This window comes from Caenorhabditis elegans, chromosome I (assembly GCF_000002985.6).
Source record: "Caenorhabditis elegans chromosome I".
Taxonomy (NCBI): domain Eukaryota; kingdom Metazoa; phylum Nematoda; class Chromadorea; order Rhabditida; family Rhabditidae; genus Caenorhabditis; species Caenorhabditis elegans.
Window position 1 is genome coordinate 4,449,873 of NC_003279.8, and position 19,824 is coordinate 4,469,696.

Here is a 19,824-nt window from a genome sequence, read left to right on the forward strand (position 1 = left end):
TAAATTGACCCCGGGAATTTATTGGAAAGCTGTTGATCACAAATGAGACAGAGAGATGATGAACACAACGAGATCAAATTACAAAATAATTCAAAATTTAATTTTCAAAATATAATAGGTTAGAATTAATGCTTAGAGTGCACAATGTATGGCACCATTCTGAGCCATTTTCCATCATTTCTTGGTGCTGGAACCCCATCGCAATTGCATTTTTCGTGGATGAATGAGTAGTGGAACGATTGCTTTGAGCCGAATGGAGGGTCTCTGAAAAAGAAAAATAAGAAAAAAAAATTCGGTGGGAATTCGTGAACTAACTCCTCTTCAATTTCCTCGTTGACCATATCCTCGGATCCTTTGATAAAGACAAAAAGCCGATGATTCTTATTCGTTTTGTTCGTTTCATTGCTCTGTTGCTCCTTCGAGCAACTATGCATGAACAGATCTCGATTGATTTTTCTTCGTTCAAAGTCGTTTAATTCGGCACACGTATCACCACAGCTCTTGTGCGTCGAGTCTTCGGCTTCACATATCGTTATTGGAACGCCTGAAACACAAGATTTATATTTCTAAAAAACTTAGAATTAAGAATTTTTTCGATAACATACGATAAGAGTATGTAGATCGGACGGGGCAGGTGCCAATGAAAATGGCCACTTCCGAAACGTTGCCTCGATGATGGGAACGAAATATTTCGCGAAATTCGTTGCGGATCTGCAAAATTAAATGTTAAAAAATATATATAGGAATAAAATCTTACCTTATAAAAAGAAAGCATAGTTTTCGATAAAACTTCAGTTTCATCTTCCTGACGTGCAATTATTGGCGTGGAGGAGAAACCGTGTCTGAATTGAAAAAAAAATTGATGTTGAATATATTACGAAAAGAAAACTCACGAGAACATGAGGTTTTGCATGAATAGATCAACGAATTGAAGTGAAGAATGAATGCAAACAGCTCGTTTGAACATTACCGGGAATCTTTTGCATTTCGACTCAAAATCGATAATTTCATCGTTCAGATTCTCATTATTTAAAGATGATAAACTCATCATTTTCCTGAAAAAGACACTTTTAGAGATTTACGGAAGGCGAAACGGGACGAGCGATTAATTTGAACGATTAACAGATACATTAGAATTATTATTATTCTAAAAATATATAAAAACCGAGCGTTATACATTTAAATTAAAGCTATAATATTTTAAATTGACAGTGAAGAGCCGCTGCTTCTGCTTTTTGCATTAGTCCAAGGGAGCGCAGTTGCATTGGCGGCAAAAATAATAATTTGAAAAGAGCAACTTCTGCAAAGCCGGAAACTTAAGAAACAAAGAATAAACCTTTATTATGGATCAAGGGGAATGTTACGCAACAATTTTATAAAACTACCGATCAATTTCTGGAAAAAATAAAAAAGAGATGTGAGATGAGATAAATGTATAAAATGTGTCAAGTTCGCTTTAGGAAGTTAAAAAATATATACACTTATCTAGCGGGTTTCATATTACAAGAATGATGGCCATAAAGTTGATAAAAATTTTTTAAAAAAACCAAAATTTTGTGATTTAAAATTTTTGTAATTGTGATAGCTAAATGCGAGCAATTTTTGATGAGATTTAAAGACATTTTCAAATAATTAATTAGACGAGCAATCCAATTGATCGAGTTCACTAGCTAGCTGCTCTGTTGATCCTCTCTTGTACTCATACTTTACTTTTGAAATTGTTTTCATCAATCTCGTTTCTTCTCGTTTCTCCCAAGCCAACGCCTTTTTTGCTCGATAATCCGGTCCATTTTCATTAAATCGTTTACACCAATTGATCATTTCTTCATCATTTGAATAGTTCATAAATGATTCGAGATCCTGTCCAAAGTTATTTGAAACATAATCAGTGACATTTCCATCTTCTCCAAATGCATTATTCGGATGGAAGCGGCGTTTCGCGTTTTTGAAGCAACTGTAAAAATTTTAAAATAAAAAAAAAAACAATTTCTACAGATTTTGTACTTCTCGAGGCTTTCTCAGTTTTAGACTGAAATTTTCAGACGAACGCGAAAACTTGCGATCTAAAAATTCAAAATTACGGTAGCCGGTCTCGAAACGACAAATTTTTGTTAAATGCGCCTTTAAAGAGTACTGTACTTTCAAACTCTCTGTTTTTTCATAGACTTTTTCAAGTTTTTCTCATTAAATTACGTGTTATTTCAATTAACATGAAAATTCCGACAGTACTATTTAAAGGCGCACACCTTTTTGCATTTACCAAAAATTTGTCGTTTTGAGACCAGCTACCGTATTTTCAGCCCAAAAAACCGCAGAACTCGGCGTATTGTTTGAGCTCAAAAAATCGGTTTTTTTCCAAAATCATTTTTTGTCCCAGCCCTGTTTGAATAACATACTCGTATAATTTCCGAATCTCATCCTTTTTACTTTCGGCAAGAAGGTAGCCATTTCCAATGAACATGAAATGTCTTTTAGCTCTCGTTATAACCACATTAAGCCGCCGAAGCTCAGACACAAATCCCATCGTTTCTGAAAAATTCAATTTTTTTTTGCAAAACTAAAAAAAAGCAAACTTCTTGGATTGGATCGAACCATTGTAAAAATGACAACTTCATATTCTTTTCCCTGAACACTGTCCACTGTTCCAATTGTTGTTTGAACGAAATCAGTATATCCAGTCTCAGCTCCAAATTCTTCCATTAATTTTGTCACAAGACTTGTTTGTCCTTTGTATGGAGTAATTATTGCAATATCACTTGGTTGTACTCCATATTTTAAAAGTCGTTGGTAGTGTCCAATCGCGATTTTTGCTTCGGCTGAATATTAAAATTAAAAGTATATAAAATATAGTGGTGCCAAGAAATTCCGGGTCAAAAATTTTTTTTTTCGAAATTGTGTGTGAATTCAGGACGGGTGTTTCAAAATTTCCTGAAAACACCAAATATAAAAATGATTTTTTTTTTTCGATTTTTAGAAATCGAAAAAAACATTTTTATTTTCCCGAAAATAACAAATTTCTGGTAATTTTTCTTCGTTTTAGACAAATTTTTTATTAGGTAAAACCTGATTTTTATGGTTAAATTTCTGACATTTTTTTTGGATTTTTTCTAAAAACTCGATCGTCGAAAAATTTTTGATTTTTGCAATATTAAAAAAAATCCCCAAAACTTATTCGGTTTTTAGATTTTTTTTTTTTAAAGTCGAAAAACGAAAGAGAAATTGTTTTTTGAAAAATGTTCAATTTCCCACAATTTAAACTCATTTCTCTATTTTAAAACAATTTTTTTCTGATATATATACAATTTTAACTACATTTTAAATCTCGATTTTCTCGTTAAAAAATTTTCCGAAAAAACGTTAGTTTTTTACTTTTTTGGTAGTTTTTTTTCACCCAGGACTTAAAAAAGGGCAAATTTCAAGTGTAAACCTAGATTAGCATATGAAAATCCTTGTTTCGTTTTATTAATACTATTTGTATCAAATACTGCATGCTCATAAGTTTCCAATCGTTTTTCTACATCTCTTTCCAGAGAAGTGTCGATTAATACCAACGGATCAAATAAATTGCGGAATTTCTTCGGTTGAGGATTCAGGATAGTACTGGAAATTATTTAATTTATCAGAGAAACATCAAGAAACAGCTCACTGAAGACTATACTCGTGACATTTGACGTCAGTTTTGAGTTGATTGTGATAGAAGCAAGTATTTGACCAAGTTGCGATTTTTGCATTGCTCCGATATTGATTCTCAAGCATTATCCAACTAAAATTATTTTTCTTCTCCAATATACGATCCATCACAGAATTCTGGAGCCCGAATGCTTTTGCTCTGGAAAAGGTGGAAATAAAAATTTGAATTTGAATTTGAGCTTTCGGTTTTTTTTGTTGGTGAATTTGAAATTTTACAATTGATGTTAAAACATTATCGAATAAAAATTAATTATTTTGTTGAATTTGGTAGAATTTTTAGTTTAAAAATCTCAATTTTTGAACTTTAAAAATTTTTTAAAAATTTACTTTTAAATATACTTTTTTCAATTTTAGGATTTCGAAAAATGATTTGCCAATTTTTCAGATATTTTTTTTCCGTAAAGAAAATTTGAAAACGCGAATAATTCGCTGAAACTGAAAATTTTACAAATGACGTATCGAATTATATAACAGAGAAAAAAATGAAGAAAAATCAAGGATTTTGGCCGAGAACGCGAAAAAATTGTTTAAAAAAAACGAAAAATCGAACATTTTGTTTTTTTTTCGATTTTCTGATATTTCGAAAATTTTTTCGATTGTATTAAAAATAAAATTTAAAGCTATGCTATTTTTCCTTCTATTTAGAAGATTTTTTTATTTTATTTTAAATCAATATAAACACAATTCGATTTAATAAATCATATTTAATGGTTAATTATCTGAAAGTTTTTGATTTTTCGGAAAATCGAAAATTTCTTGTTTTTCAATTTACCCTCAAAAACATCGAAAAATCAAAAAAAAAAAAACGGCACGTAATTTTCAACTTTCCGACAATTTTTGACCATTTTCCCTATTGTTTCAACTGCAATACTTTGCTATTTGGCAATTAAATTCAAAAAATTCCGTCATTTAATTTTTTTTGTATCAACTTTATATTCGGATATTATGATCTATTTTCTTTAGCACCTTTTTTCTTTGTTTTTTGTTTTGTTTTTTTTTCGAATCCAAAATTCTAACCGAATTCTTTTAGTTTTTAGCCGATTATTTTTGATTAAAAAAAACCTTACTCATCAGTAAAAACAAGCGCAGGAAGCTGTTTCGGATCCCCAGCCATCACAATTCTCTTCATTTTGTACACGGCAGGCCATGTCTGTGCTTCCATCACTTGTGCTGCTTCATCAATAATACAAAGACATGGATCAAACTTTTTGTGTTTCATAACAAAATCCACAAAACTCGCTCCAATCGTTGCAAATGCCACTCGCACATTTCCAATAACTTCCTTGAAAAAAAAATTAAAGTTAATTTTTTTTTCAAAAATTCCTTACCGCTCCAACTTCATTTCGAACTCGATTAATTATCGATTGTCTCATTTCGTCGAGCACATTTTCTGTTATTTCTCCGTTATCAAATGCTTTTCGCAGATCTCTCTGAAAAATTGAAATTGGAAGCAAAGAAATTTTATGGAAACGCAGAAAAATTGTTGTTTTTTTGAAAATAGAAGAAAGTGCAAGCGCGCTCTACTGCCAAATGACAACGCACCGCCCTCAAGCGTTGGGTCTCGTTGGGTATTGGCGGCAAAACCAAAAATACTAATGTTTTCGAGCATGGCTTTTTGCCGAAATTATGTTTTTTAAAACCAATTTCGACATAAAATCATTTTTAAAAAACTAAAAATGCTTGAAAACATTAGAATTTCCGGTTTTGCCGCCAATACCCAACGAGACCCAACGTTTCGGGGCGGAGCGTTTTCATTTGGCAGCGGAGCGCAGCTGCACCTCGATTTCAAAATGCACACGATAACTAACAACTTCTTCCGCTGCCATTAGAGCTCTGTCCGATTTATTTATAACATCACGATATTCGTTCGTATCCATCAACGCTGAAAAAAATTAATTTAAATTTTTAAAAAAATTAAATTTTTAAAAATAATTATTGGAAAACATTTTTTAATACACGAAATTCAAGTTTTTTTCAAAAATAAAGTTTCAAACGTACAAAATGTTTTCAGCGCTGTACATTTTTTTTTTTGGTTTTTCGCTTTTATCAAGTTTGTTTTCGTGTTTCTGGTGGAAATTTTTATATTTCGTTTTTTTTCGAACAAAAAACGCGAAAATTTTTGGTATATTACAGGAGAACTGATAAATTTTTGGACTTTTTTTTTCAAAAATTCTATTCGAAATTATTTTTTAAAAATTTAATTTTTGATAAAGACATTTTAAAATTTTCAAATTCACATTCCATTATAACAAAATCATGGGTTTTTCGATTTTTGGGCCAAAAACAGAAAAGTGGCGAAAATTTTGTTTTCTTTTTTATGTTTTTTGGAGAATTTTTTGTTTTTTGGTCCAAATCTTTTTCCGGTTTTCAGATCTGCTTACCGTGCTCGTGAACTTTAATTCCCATTCTCTTCAGCGTCTTTTTAGTCATCATCCTAATATTTGCCAGTGCTTCACGTGTCGGTGCCAACACAACAACCTGCTTTTTCTGTTGAATAAGTCTACATAGAAGTAGTGTCAATGTGAATGTTTTTCCAGTTCCCGGTGGTCCTTGAATACATACAAGCTTTCTATTTTCATTAAGAGCCATTTTAATTGCAGTTCTTTGCTTTTCATTTGAAAAAGGAATTCCTGCTTCTTTTTCCATGGAATCGAACGAATTGAGCTCAATTGGATCTGTCATATGACTTTCTAGAACATCTTGGAGTGTCAATGATTCTGGATTATCTTCAAGTGTGTATTGGTAGACTGGATTTGTATTTTGCTTCTGGTTTCTGAAAAATTTCAGATTTTTTAAACTTTTGGCACCAAGAATAGTAGTATGTAATCTTTGACGCTGGTGCAGTCTCCGACCCACTTTTTTGACAAGTCAAAAAACTCCCAGAGTCAAAGATTACATACTACTTAAGCTCCAAATATACCCAAAACTCCCTGTTTAAAAATTCTCATTTTCTCCAAATCTCCCTATCATACATAGTAGTCAAGCTTCGACCCACTTTTTCAAAATTTTAAAACAATCATTTTTTAAAGAAAAATTAAACTTTTAGTTACATTTACTCATTTTTCAAAATCTTAAAAAGTAACCATTTTTACCTATATCAAAAATTTCAAAAATCTAAAACATAAAAAATACCCCCTGCTTTCACCTTCACCAAAAATTTTTCATAATCATCATATACAAGCCAACTGATAAGACTCCCCACTTCTTAACCAACTCCAAGAATTTCTTATCAGCTTCTATCATAGTCAAGTGGTAGTGTGCCTGTCTTGAAAACTTAACACAAAAGTTTGACTCCACACACAAACTTGGATCAAATGAGCTAAAGAGATCTCATTACCTCTCAAAATATGCAAGAAAAATCGAGAAAAAAATGAAAAAAAATTCGAGAAAAAAAAATGGAAAAATTCTCGAGAAAAACAAAATCTCGGTGGGGAACTCAGTGGACAGCAGTACAAGATGACACACCATTCTCTTATCGCTTACTCAACCTGAATGCCACTGTGTCTGACCAACACCTTTCTTATCAATTAATTTTCTTCTCTTTTAAGGCGCGCACTTTTTTGTTCTAAACAAAATGTATTTTTGGGAAAAAAGTGGCAAATTTTCAAATAGGCAACAAATTTATTTATTCTCAGAGAATGAAATATATTTTTTTAAACTATTAATAGTTTTTGAATTCTGTCTGCACCCTCCTCTCTTCACACACTCTTTCTCACAGGTTCACAACGGAGCAGACTTGCTGCCTCTTCTCTGAAAATAATTTTCGCCGCATTTTTTTATTTTTCAAATAAAAACATCTATTTAAATTATTTGTTTTCAGGTAAAAATATGACCGATAAGGAGAATTTCTACTCGGGATTCTTTCTTGGACGACTGCCAGGCTCATTTGACAGCCGATTTTTGATTAAAGTCGCCTGTTTTCAGCCCGGAAAAGAGGAAAGAAATGTTTTTGAGCTTACAACAGATACAAAGAGAGAAGAAGATTATGGAGAAATGGTGCATTTTTGGGTAGAGTAAGTTTATTTTCATTTTTCTAAAGTTCTAAAAATTAATTATTTCTTTTATAAATTCTATTTTTCAGCAAAGGACCTCTCCAGAACAAGTCATTCGTCCGGTTTGAAGAGAATTACGAGACTTTTTTTATTCATGAGAATAAGATGTTTGACAGAATCGTGGTGAGCTACAATAAGAGCTTAAAAACTGAAAATAATCGATTAATTTCCAGCATACGGATAAAGATTTTTATGTTGGAGTCAACGACCTTCCAGATTCAGATATCTACATACATCCAGATTTAGGAAAAATGATTGATACCCGTTCAATTGTGACGCCGGGAAAGTATGTTGAAAATATTCGCTTTTACAACGAATTGCAATGAAAATTTCAGGAAATACAACTTTATCACTTTCGAGGTCAAACAGAATGAAAACAATAGTTTTGATATTGAAATTGTTGGTGGAGAAGTTCAGGGAAAAGAAAAGAATTCTGAAGAGCCATCTGCCAAGGAAAAAATAATTCAAAAAATGGAACAAGTTCATGAAGTGATGAAAGTAGAGTATGAGTACAATAAAAATGTGAGTGTTTTCAGTGAAAAAATTTAAAAAATTAAAAAATTCGGTAATTTATTCAGGAAGAAACCGCGAATTGGGATGTAATCGGACATTTGAAACTCATCAAATTTTATGACAAAGATCTCACATCTGGGCTTCGTCCTGTACTACGGCTTATGGATAATAGACACGTTGCGTTGTTCAAGAAGCAGAGAGAAAGTAATAAAAATGAATATTTATTTTATTTAAAATGAAATAATAATTTACAGCCATGCCAATCAAGATGATCAAAGTGATTGAAGTAGACGGAATTTGGAAGGATGATGTTAATTTCGTACCGCAAGAAGGTACACTTCTTCCTACAGATCATGATGAAGTTTGTTCTGTTTTACAGATAATTTTAAGCATCAATTTTTTTCAGAAAACCGTCGTCCTATTGGGAAATGATTACCGTCATAAATTCGAACGTTTGTTCAAACGTGAAGACGTGTTCAGATTGGAATCCAATAATACGCTTACGCATCTTAAATTCTGGCAGTACGGTTTAGAAAAAATCTAAATTTCTATTTAAAAAAAAATTGTAAATTGGATTTTTTTTTTCAAAGAAAATCGAAAAAATTGAAAAAAAAAGTTTAGAAAATTAACCAAAAAAAAAAACAATTTTTTGTTGATATTGATTTTAAAAAAACATGAGAAAACAAATAATTTTATTTTCTGAAAAGTAGAACAATATCCAAATTTCTAAGCGTTTTTTGTTGAAAAATAAAAAACAAAAAAACGAATATTTCGATTTTTTCAAAGAAAATCGAAAAACCAAAAAAAAATTAGAAATTAGCAACAAAAAAACAAATACATTTTAATCAAATTTTGTTCATGTTGAAGGTCATGTTGGTGTTGAAAAACAAATAATATTTTCTCAATAAATTCAATTTTTTTGTTGAAAAAAACAAAAACTAAATTTTAGATTTTTAAAAATTTTGAATATCGAAAAACCGACACCCTTGACTACCATTATATATTATTCTAAGTTTTCCTAAAATGATTTCCAAAAAGTGTATTATAGATTGCACTAAATAATTGAATTTTTCGCTATTCTTAGTAGTATGTAATCTTTGACGCTGGTGCAGTCTCCGACCCACTTTTTTGACAAGTCAAAAAACTCCCAGAGTCAAAGATTACATACTACTTAAGCTCCAAATATACCCAAAACTCCCTGTTTAAAAATTCTCATTTTCTCCAAATCTCCCTATCATACATAGTAGTCAAGCTTCGACCCACTTTTTCAAAATTTTAAAACAATCATTTTTTAAAGAAAAATTAAACTTTTAGTTACATTTACTCATTTTTCAAAATCTTAAAAAGTAACCATTTTTACCTATATCAAAAATTTCAAAAATCTAAAACATAAAAAATACCCCCTGCTTTCACCTTCACCAAAAATTTTTCATAATCATCATATACAAGCCAACTGATAAGACTCCCCACTTCTTAACCAACTCCAAGAATTTCTTATCAGCTTCTATCATAGTCAAGTGGTAGTGTGCCTGTCTTGAAAACTTAACACAAAAGTTTGACTCCACACACAAACTTGGATCAAATGAGCTAAAGAGATCTCATTACCTCTCAAAATATGCAAGAAAAATCGAGAAAAAAAAATTCGAGAAAAAAAATGGAAAAATTCTCGAGAAAAACAAAATCTCGGTGGGGAACTCAGTGGACAGCAGTACAAGATGACACACCATTCTCTTATCGCTTACTCAACCTGAATGCCACTGTGTCTGACCAACACCTTTCTTATCAATTAATTTTCTTCTCTTTTAAGGCGCGCACTTTTTTGTTCTAAACAAAATGTATTTTTGGGAAAAAAGTGGCAAATTTTCAAATAGGCAACAAATTTATTTATTCTCAGAGAATGAAATATATTTTTTTAAACTATTAATAGTTTTTGAATTCTGTCTGCACCCTCCTCTCTTCACACACTCTTTCTCACAGGTTCACAACGGAGCAGACTTGCTGCCTCTTCATCATCGTCATCAATCTCCAACCAATACGAACTTCGCTTTAGGGAAATGTGTAGCGAGTCCTCCGATCTTGATCATTGGAATTTGTGAAGCTTCGTCGAGCATCACCAATCCAATCTCATTCGCTTTGCTGGCGAATCCAATATCATTGAGAGCTGTGTGAATCGATGCTGTAGTCCCGATGATGATTGCTGTCTCATGAATCTTCATCAACGCCGTCCAGATGGTATGTGCTGGGGGCTCCGTTTTGTATGGTGCTTTGCATCGAACTCTAATCTCGTTGTTCAACATCGGCGACGGAAGAAGTCCATGAGCGTTCAAATGTCTCGCGGCGTCAATAATTGCAGGATGGGTTCCTCTGACATTCGGTCTGTTGACTGACTGCACGACCTCCGTGAACACTTCTCTCCATAGAATCGGGAAATCATCCTCTGTGAGCACTTCCGGCTTCGCCTCATCTCTCAAACGCGCTGACATGGCTCGAACAACCTTCACTCTTCCTCTGGGTGCCAACGAACGAATCGCATCATGAATTGCCTTCACTGCTCCATTGTTGTTCGCTGAAATAATAACTCTTTGGATATTTTGATTTGAAAATTCGATAGCTGTTGCAGCTACCGCCTTGGTTTTACCCGTGCCAAAGGCACCATCCAATGATAAAGCTCCGAGCTTCAGGTCGCAACAAGCTTGAATGAACGTGCTCTGTTGAGCTGAACACACGAAGTTCTGATATCTGAACTCCTTATGTGGATAGTTTAAGCCATTACTTGCTATGATTGGACCACCATTTAACGCTGCAAAGGTTGCCAAACCTTTATTACGATCCAACACCGTATCCACTGGAACAACAGGAGTTGCTGCTAGAAGGTGACCATCTGCTTCTTTAGTTTGTTTTATAAGGACTGCGTCCTCTCCGACCGCCAAAATGTGAACTGCATTATCGGCCGGTCTCAGAATTCTGCACTCGATCGTGGTGATCGCATCCGTCGACTGCACCGCGTGATCGACCGCTGCTGGCACGAAGGTTCCGGCTGGTGTTTCGATCGAGAATTTGGTACCATTCTTCCAATTGCACGCCTTGACTGGCCTTCCAGGATATTGAAGAGCAAAAGAAACCTTCATTGATCCTTCCAATTCACGTACGTGTTGCAACGTAGTTTCGTAGTGGAATTTGTCCTGGTTCATATTCGAAGTGCTGATCATGGCGCTCAATCCATGATGTCCGAGTTTCCGCACTCCTCTCCAAGCATCTTCTGTATTCGGCGATCTTCCTGCCATGTAGTTTGGAAGATGAAGAAATGGGTAGGCTTTCCTTGCTCCCATGATTCCGAAGTTGATGACTTGTGGACGAAGATCCCATGACTTACTTTGAGCTGCAGTTTCTCTTCTCACCACAATGTGTGGCGTTCCAGGCAACAGTGACTTCAGGAGTTGTCCAGGAATGAGCACAGGTGTAAACGCTACTGCATCAGCTCGGTATCCTTGAGGTGCACGGTTATCGTTGAAAGTGTCCTCGCTTACCGTCACGATCTCTGTGACTCCGCAGACAGCTAACTTCTTACTGTGACGACCTCCTGCTGCTCTGCCAACCAACGAAAATGGTTGAGGTTCTGAAATTTTTCTTTGTACCAATGAAAACTCACTTACCTGCCAATAGTTGTGGGCTTTCATGTTCCTAATCTGATCGAACGTCTTCATAAACGACTCCGGTGCAACATCTCTTCTCTTGACAACCTTGTGGATCATGATCGTGTCTCCCTTATAGTATTGCTTCAATTCGGCATACTTCCTTGACGTCACATCGTACGACCACTTCGTAAAGTTCATGTACATCAGATCCGGACGATCGTTCGCCACAACCTCTTTGAAAACCATAGCTACTTTGTAGACTGTTCCATTGTTCTCGACAATTGTAGCCAATGCATGCGGCTCGCTCGGAAGCTTCGTGATGAAATTAAGAGACAACTCCACCATTGTGTTTGGCGGTTTATCTTCATGTAGTGCTGGACGATGAATCTCTCCTGCCGTGTAGTTCCTGAACGACTGCACATCCTCCAATGTTGTCTCAGCTGCAAGCCTCTTCGCCACCGAAATCTTCGGCTCAAGATCCGGTTGAGCTCCATAGTGTTCTCTGAATGGATGATGTCTCTGCGGCGCTGGTCCTTGAATTTCCAAAAATTCAAATTCGTGTTCCTTATTATCTTGGTCTTCTTCAACCATCTCGGCCCAGGGACGTCTCTGCATTCTCAAGAATCTCATATTATTCGGCACGCGTTCGCGTTCTTGTTCATTATCGTGATTATTATTGTTTAAGTTGATAGGAATTTGGTTTTGAGGGGGAAGAATGGGAACATTCGGAGCCCCGCCTGCTCCAGCGGCGAGCACAGGTGACCCTGGTCCTTCCGCTTTTACAGGTGGGTAAACTTCTCCGATGTTGGCTGCTTGTCCTCTATTCGCTTCAGCTTGTCCTTCAACAACATTCGCCGGCGGCTCCACTGCTTCAGGCATCTCTTCATCACGATTGACGGGCTCAAGCGGGTCGGCGCCGTCATCTTTTCCACGATCCGACATCGTCTCACTTCACAAAGGTTGGTTGGTTGATTTGATTGGTGTGTAGATTCTGAAATTAATAAAATATTATTTCGACATCGTAAAAAAAATACGAAAACAAACACCAAAACAAAATACGTGGAAAGATAAAATCTATTCCTACTACGTGGCTTGTGACTCACTAAGGTCACCTACGTGTTACGCCTACGTGTTACGCCTACGTGCTACATTAATTGATTAAATTCCTAAAATGCTAACGAAACGAGGAAAATAATAATTAAAACGCGACAATTTTACGAAATTTTCCTAAATTTAGATAAAATCCTAAATTTTTACGCTGAAATATGCCTAATAGTAGTGTAAAGTTGCGCTGGGACTTCTAAATCGCTAAAATTACCTACAAAAACTGCATAAAATGATGCGAAAAGCCGAAAAAGCTGCGAAAAAGCGTCAAAAACAAACAAAAACAACCCGAGGGCCCAAAAATTTGAATTTGTTTTGACAAAAACACGCGCGCTTACGATCGCTTTCGCTTCGAGACCCGACGCGTCCCAAGACCCATTCTACGTGAAAGTCTATGCGCCTTTAAGCTAAAATCTCAATGCGAGCTAATTTTCTACGATTTACGAGCGCTCGGGAATTATTTAATTAATTTCTTCAGAAATGTTGTGTTTTTATGGGAAAATAAACATTTTTAATTAATAATTTTACGTTTAATTTTTTTAAAATCGAAATACGGGTAATTGTTCGTATTTAATCAATTGATATTCCAGAACAAGGAAAGTTACAGCGGTTGCGGGACACATCACACTTCGAATACGCTCAGAACTGGAAAGAAAACAATGTTACCGGGCAAATAGACGTCGGAATTGATTAAATATGTGGTAAAAATGAACAGCATTGTGGAAATTTACTACTGACGAGCTCGCGGTTTCCATCACGCTTTCATTTCACAATTAAATCATAATTTTGAATTTTGACAAATTGGCAATTTGCCGGAATTTTTGAATTCCGGCAATTTGCCAATTTGCCGGAAATTTTGAATTCCGGCAAATTGGCATTTTCCGGAAAAAATCGTTTGCGCGCACCCCTGATTTGCAACGCTCATAGGTACATTTTGGTAAATTTAAGGCAGAAAAAGAGGAAAAAATAAAATTTCGTGATTCCTGGATGTCAGCGAACCGTGAGAAGAAGAAGTTGGAGACTGTGATCAAAAATCTTGAGAAAAAAATTGAAGATCAAAAGGCAAACGCAGGAACTAAAAAGAAAGAAGCGGAGCAAAAAGAAAATCTTCGAATTGAGCAAGAAAAAATTAAGAAAAAGAAGGAGCAAGAAAGATTGGAAGTCCCACCTACACCTTTTGATGATCTCAATAGTCAGAGTGCAAAAACTTTAAGAGTTGAAAAAGCAATAGAGAATTTGAAATTTCTAGGTATGGAAAAATACAGTAATATAGAACATATTTCGTTTTCAGGCGGAAAAAGCACCGAGTTTTATCGACGAGTTATAGGAAGGTTGGGAAAGTCAGGATTGTTCAAATGGAAGATGTCGAAGAGAGAAGGATTTTACCTCTATCATGCATGTGGTCTAACCCGAAGAAAGCTGCGCACGCTGAAGGCACATTTTAGTAAATCCGGATGTTCTGATCCATTCCCTTCTGTTCACGAAATTATGAAAATTGAGAAGATCGTGGGTGCAGGCGAACAATTTTCCGTGACTGAGCACGATAAGGACGGCGAGGAGGTGGTGGCAGCGCATCTAGTCGATGTTATCAAATATCTCACGGACAGGATCCATCACTTGATTGATAATGGGAACCTGGTCATCGGTACTGATCCAATCTGGCTCACCATTCTAGGTGATAAAGGATCAGACGAGTTCAAGCTGTGCCTCTCTATAGGTAACGCCAAAAATCCGAACAGTTGTTGTCATTTGATCCCGCTCGGCATTTTCAACGATGACGAAAAGTCTTCTAACATCTCGAATGACCTTACTCCGATCGTGGCACAGCTCAATAGCCTCAAAGAGCTGAAACTGAAAGTAGCCGGGACCGACGTCACTGTGCCAGTCCAGCAGTTTCTTGGTGGGGACATGAAGTTCCAGTACGATGTCCTGGGCCACCAAGGAGCTTCTAGTCAGTTTCATTGTATGTTCTGCAACTCGCTGAAAAGTCGGTTAATCGGTGGCTACATTCGGGGAGCAAATGTTACACTTAGGACAGCTGCCAGCTACAAGGAGAACAGTGGCAAAGATGGGAACAATTACGCCAGAAAAAAGTCAGTTTCTATTCGATCTCGTCAATCTACAAAATGTGATCCCCGAAGCTTGCATACCCTAATGGGCTTAGCCCAACGCTTTGGCTTTGATTACTTAATACTATGGGCGGCGAGAATTGACAATCCAACTCTCACTTTGACCAAAACCGATATCAAACGAAGCAAAATTTCTAAAGGTCGCCTGAATCAACTACAAGAAAGTCTGAAGAAATTGGAGAAGGTGGTGTCAGGAATGGAAACTGTGCAGCAGGTTTTTCAGAACTACAAGAATAAACGCGTTGATGGGAGATCGTGTGGTGAAACTTGCCATGCTTCTATCTGTCTTTTTAAAGATAAGAAGATGAAGTCAGCGAAGGGTTACGACGGGCGCAAGGTGGAGTGCAACACTTGCTTTCAGGCAGTTCATGCTGTGTGTGGCGGTCTTTGGACACTCGATGACTGGGAACTAACCATTTCTATTTTTCGTGTAACAATCTATTTTTCGTGTAACAATCTATTTTTCGTGTAACAATCTATTTTTCGTGTAACAATTAATTTTTCGTGTAACAATCAATTTTTCGTGTAACAATCTATTTTTCGTGTAACAATCTATTTTTCGTGTAACAATCTATTTTTTCGTGTAACAATACATTCAATCTTTTCAATTTTTCAAAAATCAAAGAAACGGGCAAATCACACTTGAGTAAAATTTTTTTACAGCTATATTTGGCGATTAGGATATATTTTCTGTCATTTATAAACCAACAATGGTTTTTTTACTGAACAACTTATTTTACAGGAGAATAACCGGCACCTAAACGAGTTGAGAAGTGACTTACGGGAGAAGAAGAGTGTTATATTCAGTCAAGGCTTGAAGATTGATATGTTGGAATCCCAACTTAGTCAACGTCAGACAGAATTTGAATACCGATCTGCCAATGCAGCCGCAAATTCTTTCACAAGAAAAGGTTTGTGTTGCAATATTGTTCAACGAACATACCCCGATTTTCAGATCACGGAAAACTCTACCATTGCTTCGATATTAAGAACCAGGATTCGACGTCTGTAAGGTAAGCATTTTGGCATTTCAAGTATGGACAATAGCAATTTAATTAAATGATTATTTGTGAAGATGATTAAAATTATTAGAAAAACTACCGTCTTGGTTGAGAAAAAACTGATACGGGTAGAACCAACTTCCCAGAGGGAATTACACAATTGTATCGGTACCAGATATTTCCGTTATTATTGTTTAATTATATTAACATATTTGCAGCGATACCATGACATGTCGGTGCTCAATGAAGCCCTGTGTTTTCTACTTGGACAGCCTCCCTGCGGCCAAAACGCCGTCTCTGACGCAACTTCGTAGAATTGTCGTTCTTATGCAACAAAAACCTTCACAAAAGATCGATCCGAAGGAGATGTTGTTGATGACATCCATGCATCTTCCTTTCCCGATGCAAGAACCATCTACCGAATATTTTAACGCGATTTCCGGATGCTCGACTTCGTATATTTGTGTGGAAGAAATGGGGATCGGCTTCTCATTCCGACGACACGTGGAAAAATTGTGGATGAAGAACTTACCTCCGGCGACCAATGGAACAGATAAAGCTGCCAATGATTTGAAAAATCAGCTCAAAGTTAGAAGGAATGTAGGCAAGCACGATAGAACAAGTCGATACGCACGAAAATCGCATAATTAAACATTCCCGTCTTCCTGTTCTGTTGCCATTTACAAAAAATTTTTTCCCAAATGATCGCCCGCGTCGTCATCTGTTTCTTTTTTCCAATTCAATTTTATATTATCCCCCGTATGTTAATCATCAGAAAAGTACAATAATTTCTCAATGTGAAAATGTTTATTTCTTCCGGCCTCTTCCCCAATTGTTTTTTTTAGTTGTTTTTTTCAATACGAATTTTCTAATAGTTAAAGTGGTTCAGAGATTAATCACAACAAAATAAAAGAATTTTCACTAATGGGGATTCGAACCAACAACCTTCTGACTACAAGGCGAGGGTTTTACCACTTGGCCATTGCGCGCGCGCCGCCTCTTACTCTGCGTGCGCGCCTCTCCATTTTTACAGCAGCCGACACCTCCGAAGGACCTTGCCTCGGCTCCTGCCTTCCCGCCCCTTCCTGCTCCGCGAGCCCACACCACCTCAAACTTTAATCGCTCATATCTCAGCTCAAAACCATCGCAGAGACTTCGTTCTTCAAGCAATCGATCCCAAATTCCAAGGAGATTTCGATATAACCCCATCTCAGGTTCGAGGCGAAGCCGAGAACCTGCGCAAGGTACTTTTTCGGGCACACCCAATACCCGAAGGGCTGGCGCGGCTCCGCCGCGCTAGTCTATTCAACTTTAAAGCATGTAATGTGTTTGAAATGTATACGAAAAAAAAGAAAACTTGATTTTTATTTATTTGTTTTATTTTATGAATAAATATTTTAACAAACATCTCCTCTGTTGCAACTTGTTTTGTAGGATCCTATTAAATGAATTTCATTTCATTCGTAATTTTGAAAGTGAGCGGAAACATTCTTCTTTTAACAAAAAACGTTCACTTGTGTTCACGTTTTGTTCTCGAGATCTTCCAATATGATTTGTTTCGTACTCCGTACATCAAGAAGAATGAGAAATTTCAAATCCACATCACTGAAAAATTTAGATAAAATTAAAAATAAAAATCATCAAAAAGAAAACTCACCGTCAAAGCTACAAGTGTGCAGTGATTCTCATTGCTAGGCATTTCCAATCATCTAAATAGCATTGCCTGCCCATAAAAGAATAGAAGGAAGCACCAAAGTGTCATTTTTGTTCGTAAAAACTGGGTGTACATTCAAAAAGTCTTGTATAGCTTAGCTAAGCTCTTCATCTAAAAGCATTGGCTTCATCTTTTCACTCGTCATTCCTCTCAACAACTCCACAACAGTAAAGTCATGCCCTTCGTTCATTAGTCAATTCGTTGAAGTCTATTAGTCTTTCGAAAGAAACGAAATCATTCCATTTCACTAAATTTGACGTCACCAACTGTCTTCATACTCCTCAAAACTCCGCCCCGTGTGTTGTGCTGAACCGTTGCCACGGGTTACTCTGGATACAGAAACATCTGCTCTTAACTAATCTACCTTTTGCGTTTCTCTGTGCCAATTTTAGATTGAAAACTGCTCACATGACATTTTTCTCCATTTTGCTTTTATTCTGTGCAATGGTGGTTATGATGAGCAAAGTTTCCGCTATCGGACGACGAGAGGTGAGAATTTGTATTTGAAACATCTCATCGGGTTTTGGCCGAAACTTCTTGACCAAGTTTTTCCAAAAATAACTTGGTTCAGAAATGCCAATTGGCCAACCTTTGTCTAGGTCTACTGTTATTCAAATCTGAAACAAGTATTGTCAATTTTTACCCAAGTTTTTACGGCCAGTAGAAACGTTTTGATGAAAATTGGATGAACCTTAGCGCTGCCTAAACAATGTCGTACCAACTTCGGAACCACGTTAACACTTTTGGACCGTACGAGAAGGCCAAATTCCAAAAACTTTGAATTTTTTAAAATTTCACACTTACTTTACCCCTATTTATTGTAAAGATTGATATATTGATGGGGGTGAGGGGTCCTATATTTTTAATTTTAATTTTCATACTACAACAAGCTTTATTGATAAAGCTCTCGTAAATAGTAGTATGTCATGCCTTAGATCTACAGTAATAAATGAAATATCAAATTAATGTCGAGGTACTGTAGGAGTTTTTCTATCCAAAAAAAAACCTAACAGTTCAATTCTTTAAAATCGATTTTGCAATAATTTGAGAATTCGTGAACTTAATTCAACTTAACTTATTCAACTGTATAACTTTTAACTTTCCACTTTTAAACTTATTTCAGTGAGAATGCACAGTTAATTTTTTTATAGGTGGGGCATTTCAGCCTTGACCGCGTGGATTGTCCAAACTTATAAAAAACTTTAAAAATAACAGCAACTATTTATTTTTGAGAAGGTGATATAATCGATAATAACTGAAATTAGTTAATAAAAAGTTTCCTGGGGATTTATTCGATGAACCAAATGAGTATTGAATTTTTGCATTTCTTTTATACCTGCGTTTCTTTCTTGCAAAATCAAGTTGTTCTGATTGATATAATTTCCTTAAGGATAATTATAATTATTTCAAAATTATTTATTAAAATTCCAGGAAAACGGCATGCCATTCGAAACTCGAACTCTTCGCCCATTTCCCCAAATGACAGACTCGGAAGATGACAGCACTAAAACTCAAGTAATGGTTGTTCTGCTGGTTGGATTCTGTGTTAGTCTTGCCATTACTGTCATCATCCGATTCCTTCGAAAGTATTCTGAACGACAACGTCTCTATTCGAGCTTCAACTGATACCATTATTCTGACAAATACTCTTTTGGCACATCTCTCTTTCTCTCTTTAATTCGCAGTCTCTCATACTTTATATCCAATTACATTTTACTTTTATTATGTGCAATAAAGAAAATTTGATTAACAATTTGGAATATGTGGAAATAAGGTTAAGCTTTCATTTTGGGCCTGGAAAAACTGAAGATTTGCTTAAAAAGCTGAATACCTGGTACTGATAAAGCACGGGCATGTTGAATTTTTCAAAATTTAAAGCGTAGGAAACTTTTAGTTTTTTGCAAATTTCGGTATACGTACAACTAGTACTGTTCCAATTATGTTTTGAGTTAGTGAAATTGTATTTCAGCTTCTTCGAACACCGAA

At 35.7% G+C, this 19,824-nt stretch overlaps 5 protein-coding genes and 1 long non-coding RNA gene across 11 annotated transcripts; 2 read left to right on the plus strand and 4 right to left on the minus strand.

Moving 5' to 3' along the window:
* Nucleotides 1-6: 6 nt before the first annotated feature.
* On the minus strand, nucleotides 7-1,055 carry cmt-1. Its single transcript, NM_058972.4, has 5 exons — nucleotides 894-1,055; nucleotides 758-842; nucleotides 606-711; nucleotides 316-544; nucleotides 7-264 (listed from the first exon to the last, which is right to left on the minus strand). Exons 1-5 carry the CDS (start codon nucleotides 1,049-1,051, stop codon nucleotides 126-128), a joined length of 717 nt encoding a protein of 238 aa, NP_491373.1. The 5' UTR covers nucleotides 1,052-1,055; the 3' UTR covers nucleotides 7-125.
* Nucleotides 1,056-1,321: 266 nt separating this feature from the next.
* On the minus strand, nucleotides 1,322-6,933 carry eri-7 (Enhanced RNAI (RNA interference); the record flags this gene model as incomplete). The annotated part of the gene is made up of 10 exons (NM_058973.8): nucleotides 1,322-1,954; nucleotides 2,397-2,529; nucleotides 2,574-2,816; nucleotides 3,428-3,600; nucleotides 3,647-3,829; nucleotides 4,758-4,972; nucleotides 5,019-5,120; nucleotides 5,499-5,572; nucleotides 6,072-6,463; nucleotides 6,893-6,933. 10 exons carry the CDS (start codon nucleotides 6,931-6,933, stop codon nucleotides 1,633-1,635), a joined length of 1,878 nt encoding a protein of 625 aa, NP_491374.2. The 3' UTR covers nucleotides 1,322-1,632.
* A 569-nt stretch (nucleotides 6,934-7,502) lies between these two features.
* Nucleotides 7,503-19,586, plus strand: eri-6 (Enhanced RNAI (RNA interference); the record flags this gene model as incomplete). 6 transcript variants are annotated; one of them, NM_001262696.4, is made up of 8 exons in its annotated part: nucleotides 7,507-7,703; nucleotides 7,772-7,865; nucleotides 7,916-8,028; nucleotides 8,078-8,264; nucleotides 8,321-8,459; nucleotides 8,510-8,616; nucleotides 8,662-8,777; nucleotides 19,270-19,586. In NM_001262696.4, the coding sequence occupies 8 exons, from the start codon at nucleotides 7,519-7,521 to the stop codon at nucleotides 19,319-19,321; spliced, it is 993 nt and encodes a 330-aa protein (NP_001249625.1). The 6 variants fall into 6 exon arrangements, with proteins under 6 accessions (NP_001249624.1, NP_001249625.1, NP_001367500.1 ...); NM_001379821.1 differs by lacking the exon at nucleotides 19,270-19,586 and adding an exon at nucleotides 10,233-11,404 and having other exon boundaries at nucleotides 7,509-7,703; NM_001262693.4 differs by lacking the exon at nucleotides 19,270-19,586 and adding an exon at nucleotides 13,585-13,684 and having other exon boundaries at nucleotides 7,519-7,703.
* On the minus strand, nucleotides 10,274-12,832 carry sosi-1 (DNA2/NAM7 helicase helicase domain-containing protein; the record flags this gene model as incomplete). Its single annotated transcript, NM_058975.1, has 1 exon — nucleotides 10,274-12,832. One exon carries the CDS (start codon nucleotides 12,830-12,832, stop codon nucleotides 10,274-10,276), a length of 2,559 nt encoding a protein of 852 aa, NP_491376.1.
* Nucleotides 17,474-17,812, minus strand: linc-104. The gene is made up of 2 exons (NR_101549.1): nucleotides 17,782-17,812; nucleotides 17,474-17,729 (listed from the first exon to the last, which is right to left on the minus strand). It is a non-coding gene; the product is annotated as a long non-coding RNA linc-104 (long non-coding RNA).
* On the plus strand, nucleotides 18,201-19,586 carry T01A4.9 (Small integral membrane protein 8). The gene is made up of 2 exons (NM_001356819.4): nucleotides 18,201-18,327; nucleotides 19,270-19,586. Exons 1-2 carry the CDS (start codon nucleotides 18,247-18,249, stop codon nucleotides 19,462-19,464), a joined length of 276 nt encoding a protein of 91 aa, NP_001343730.1. The 5' UTR covers nucleotides 18,201-18,246; the 3' UTR covers nucleotides 19,465-19,586.
* Nucleotides 19,587-19,824: the final 238 nt, after the last annotated feature.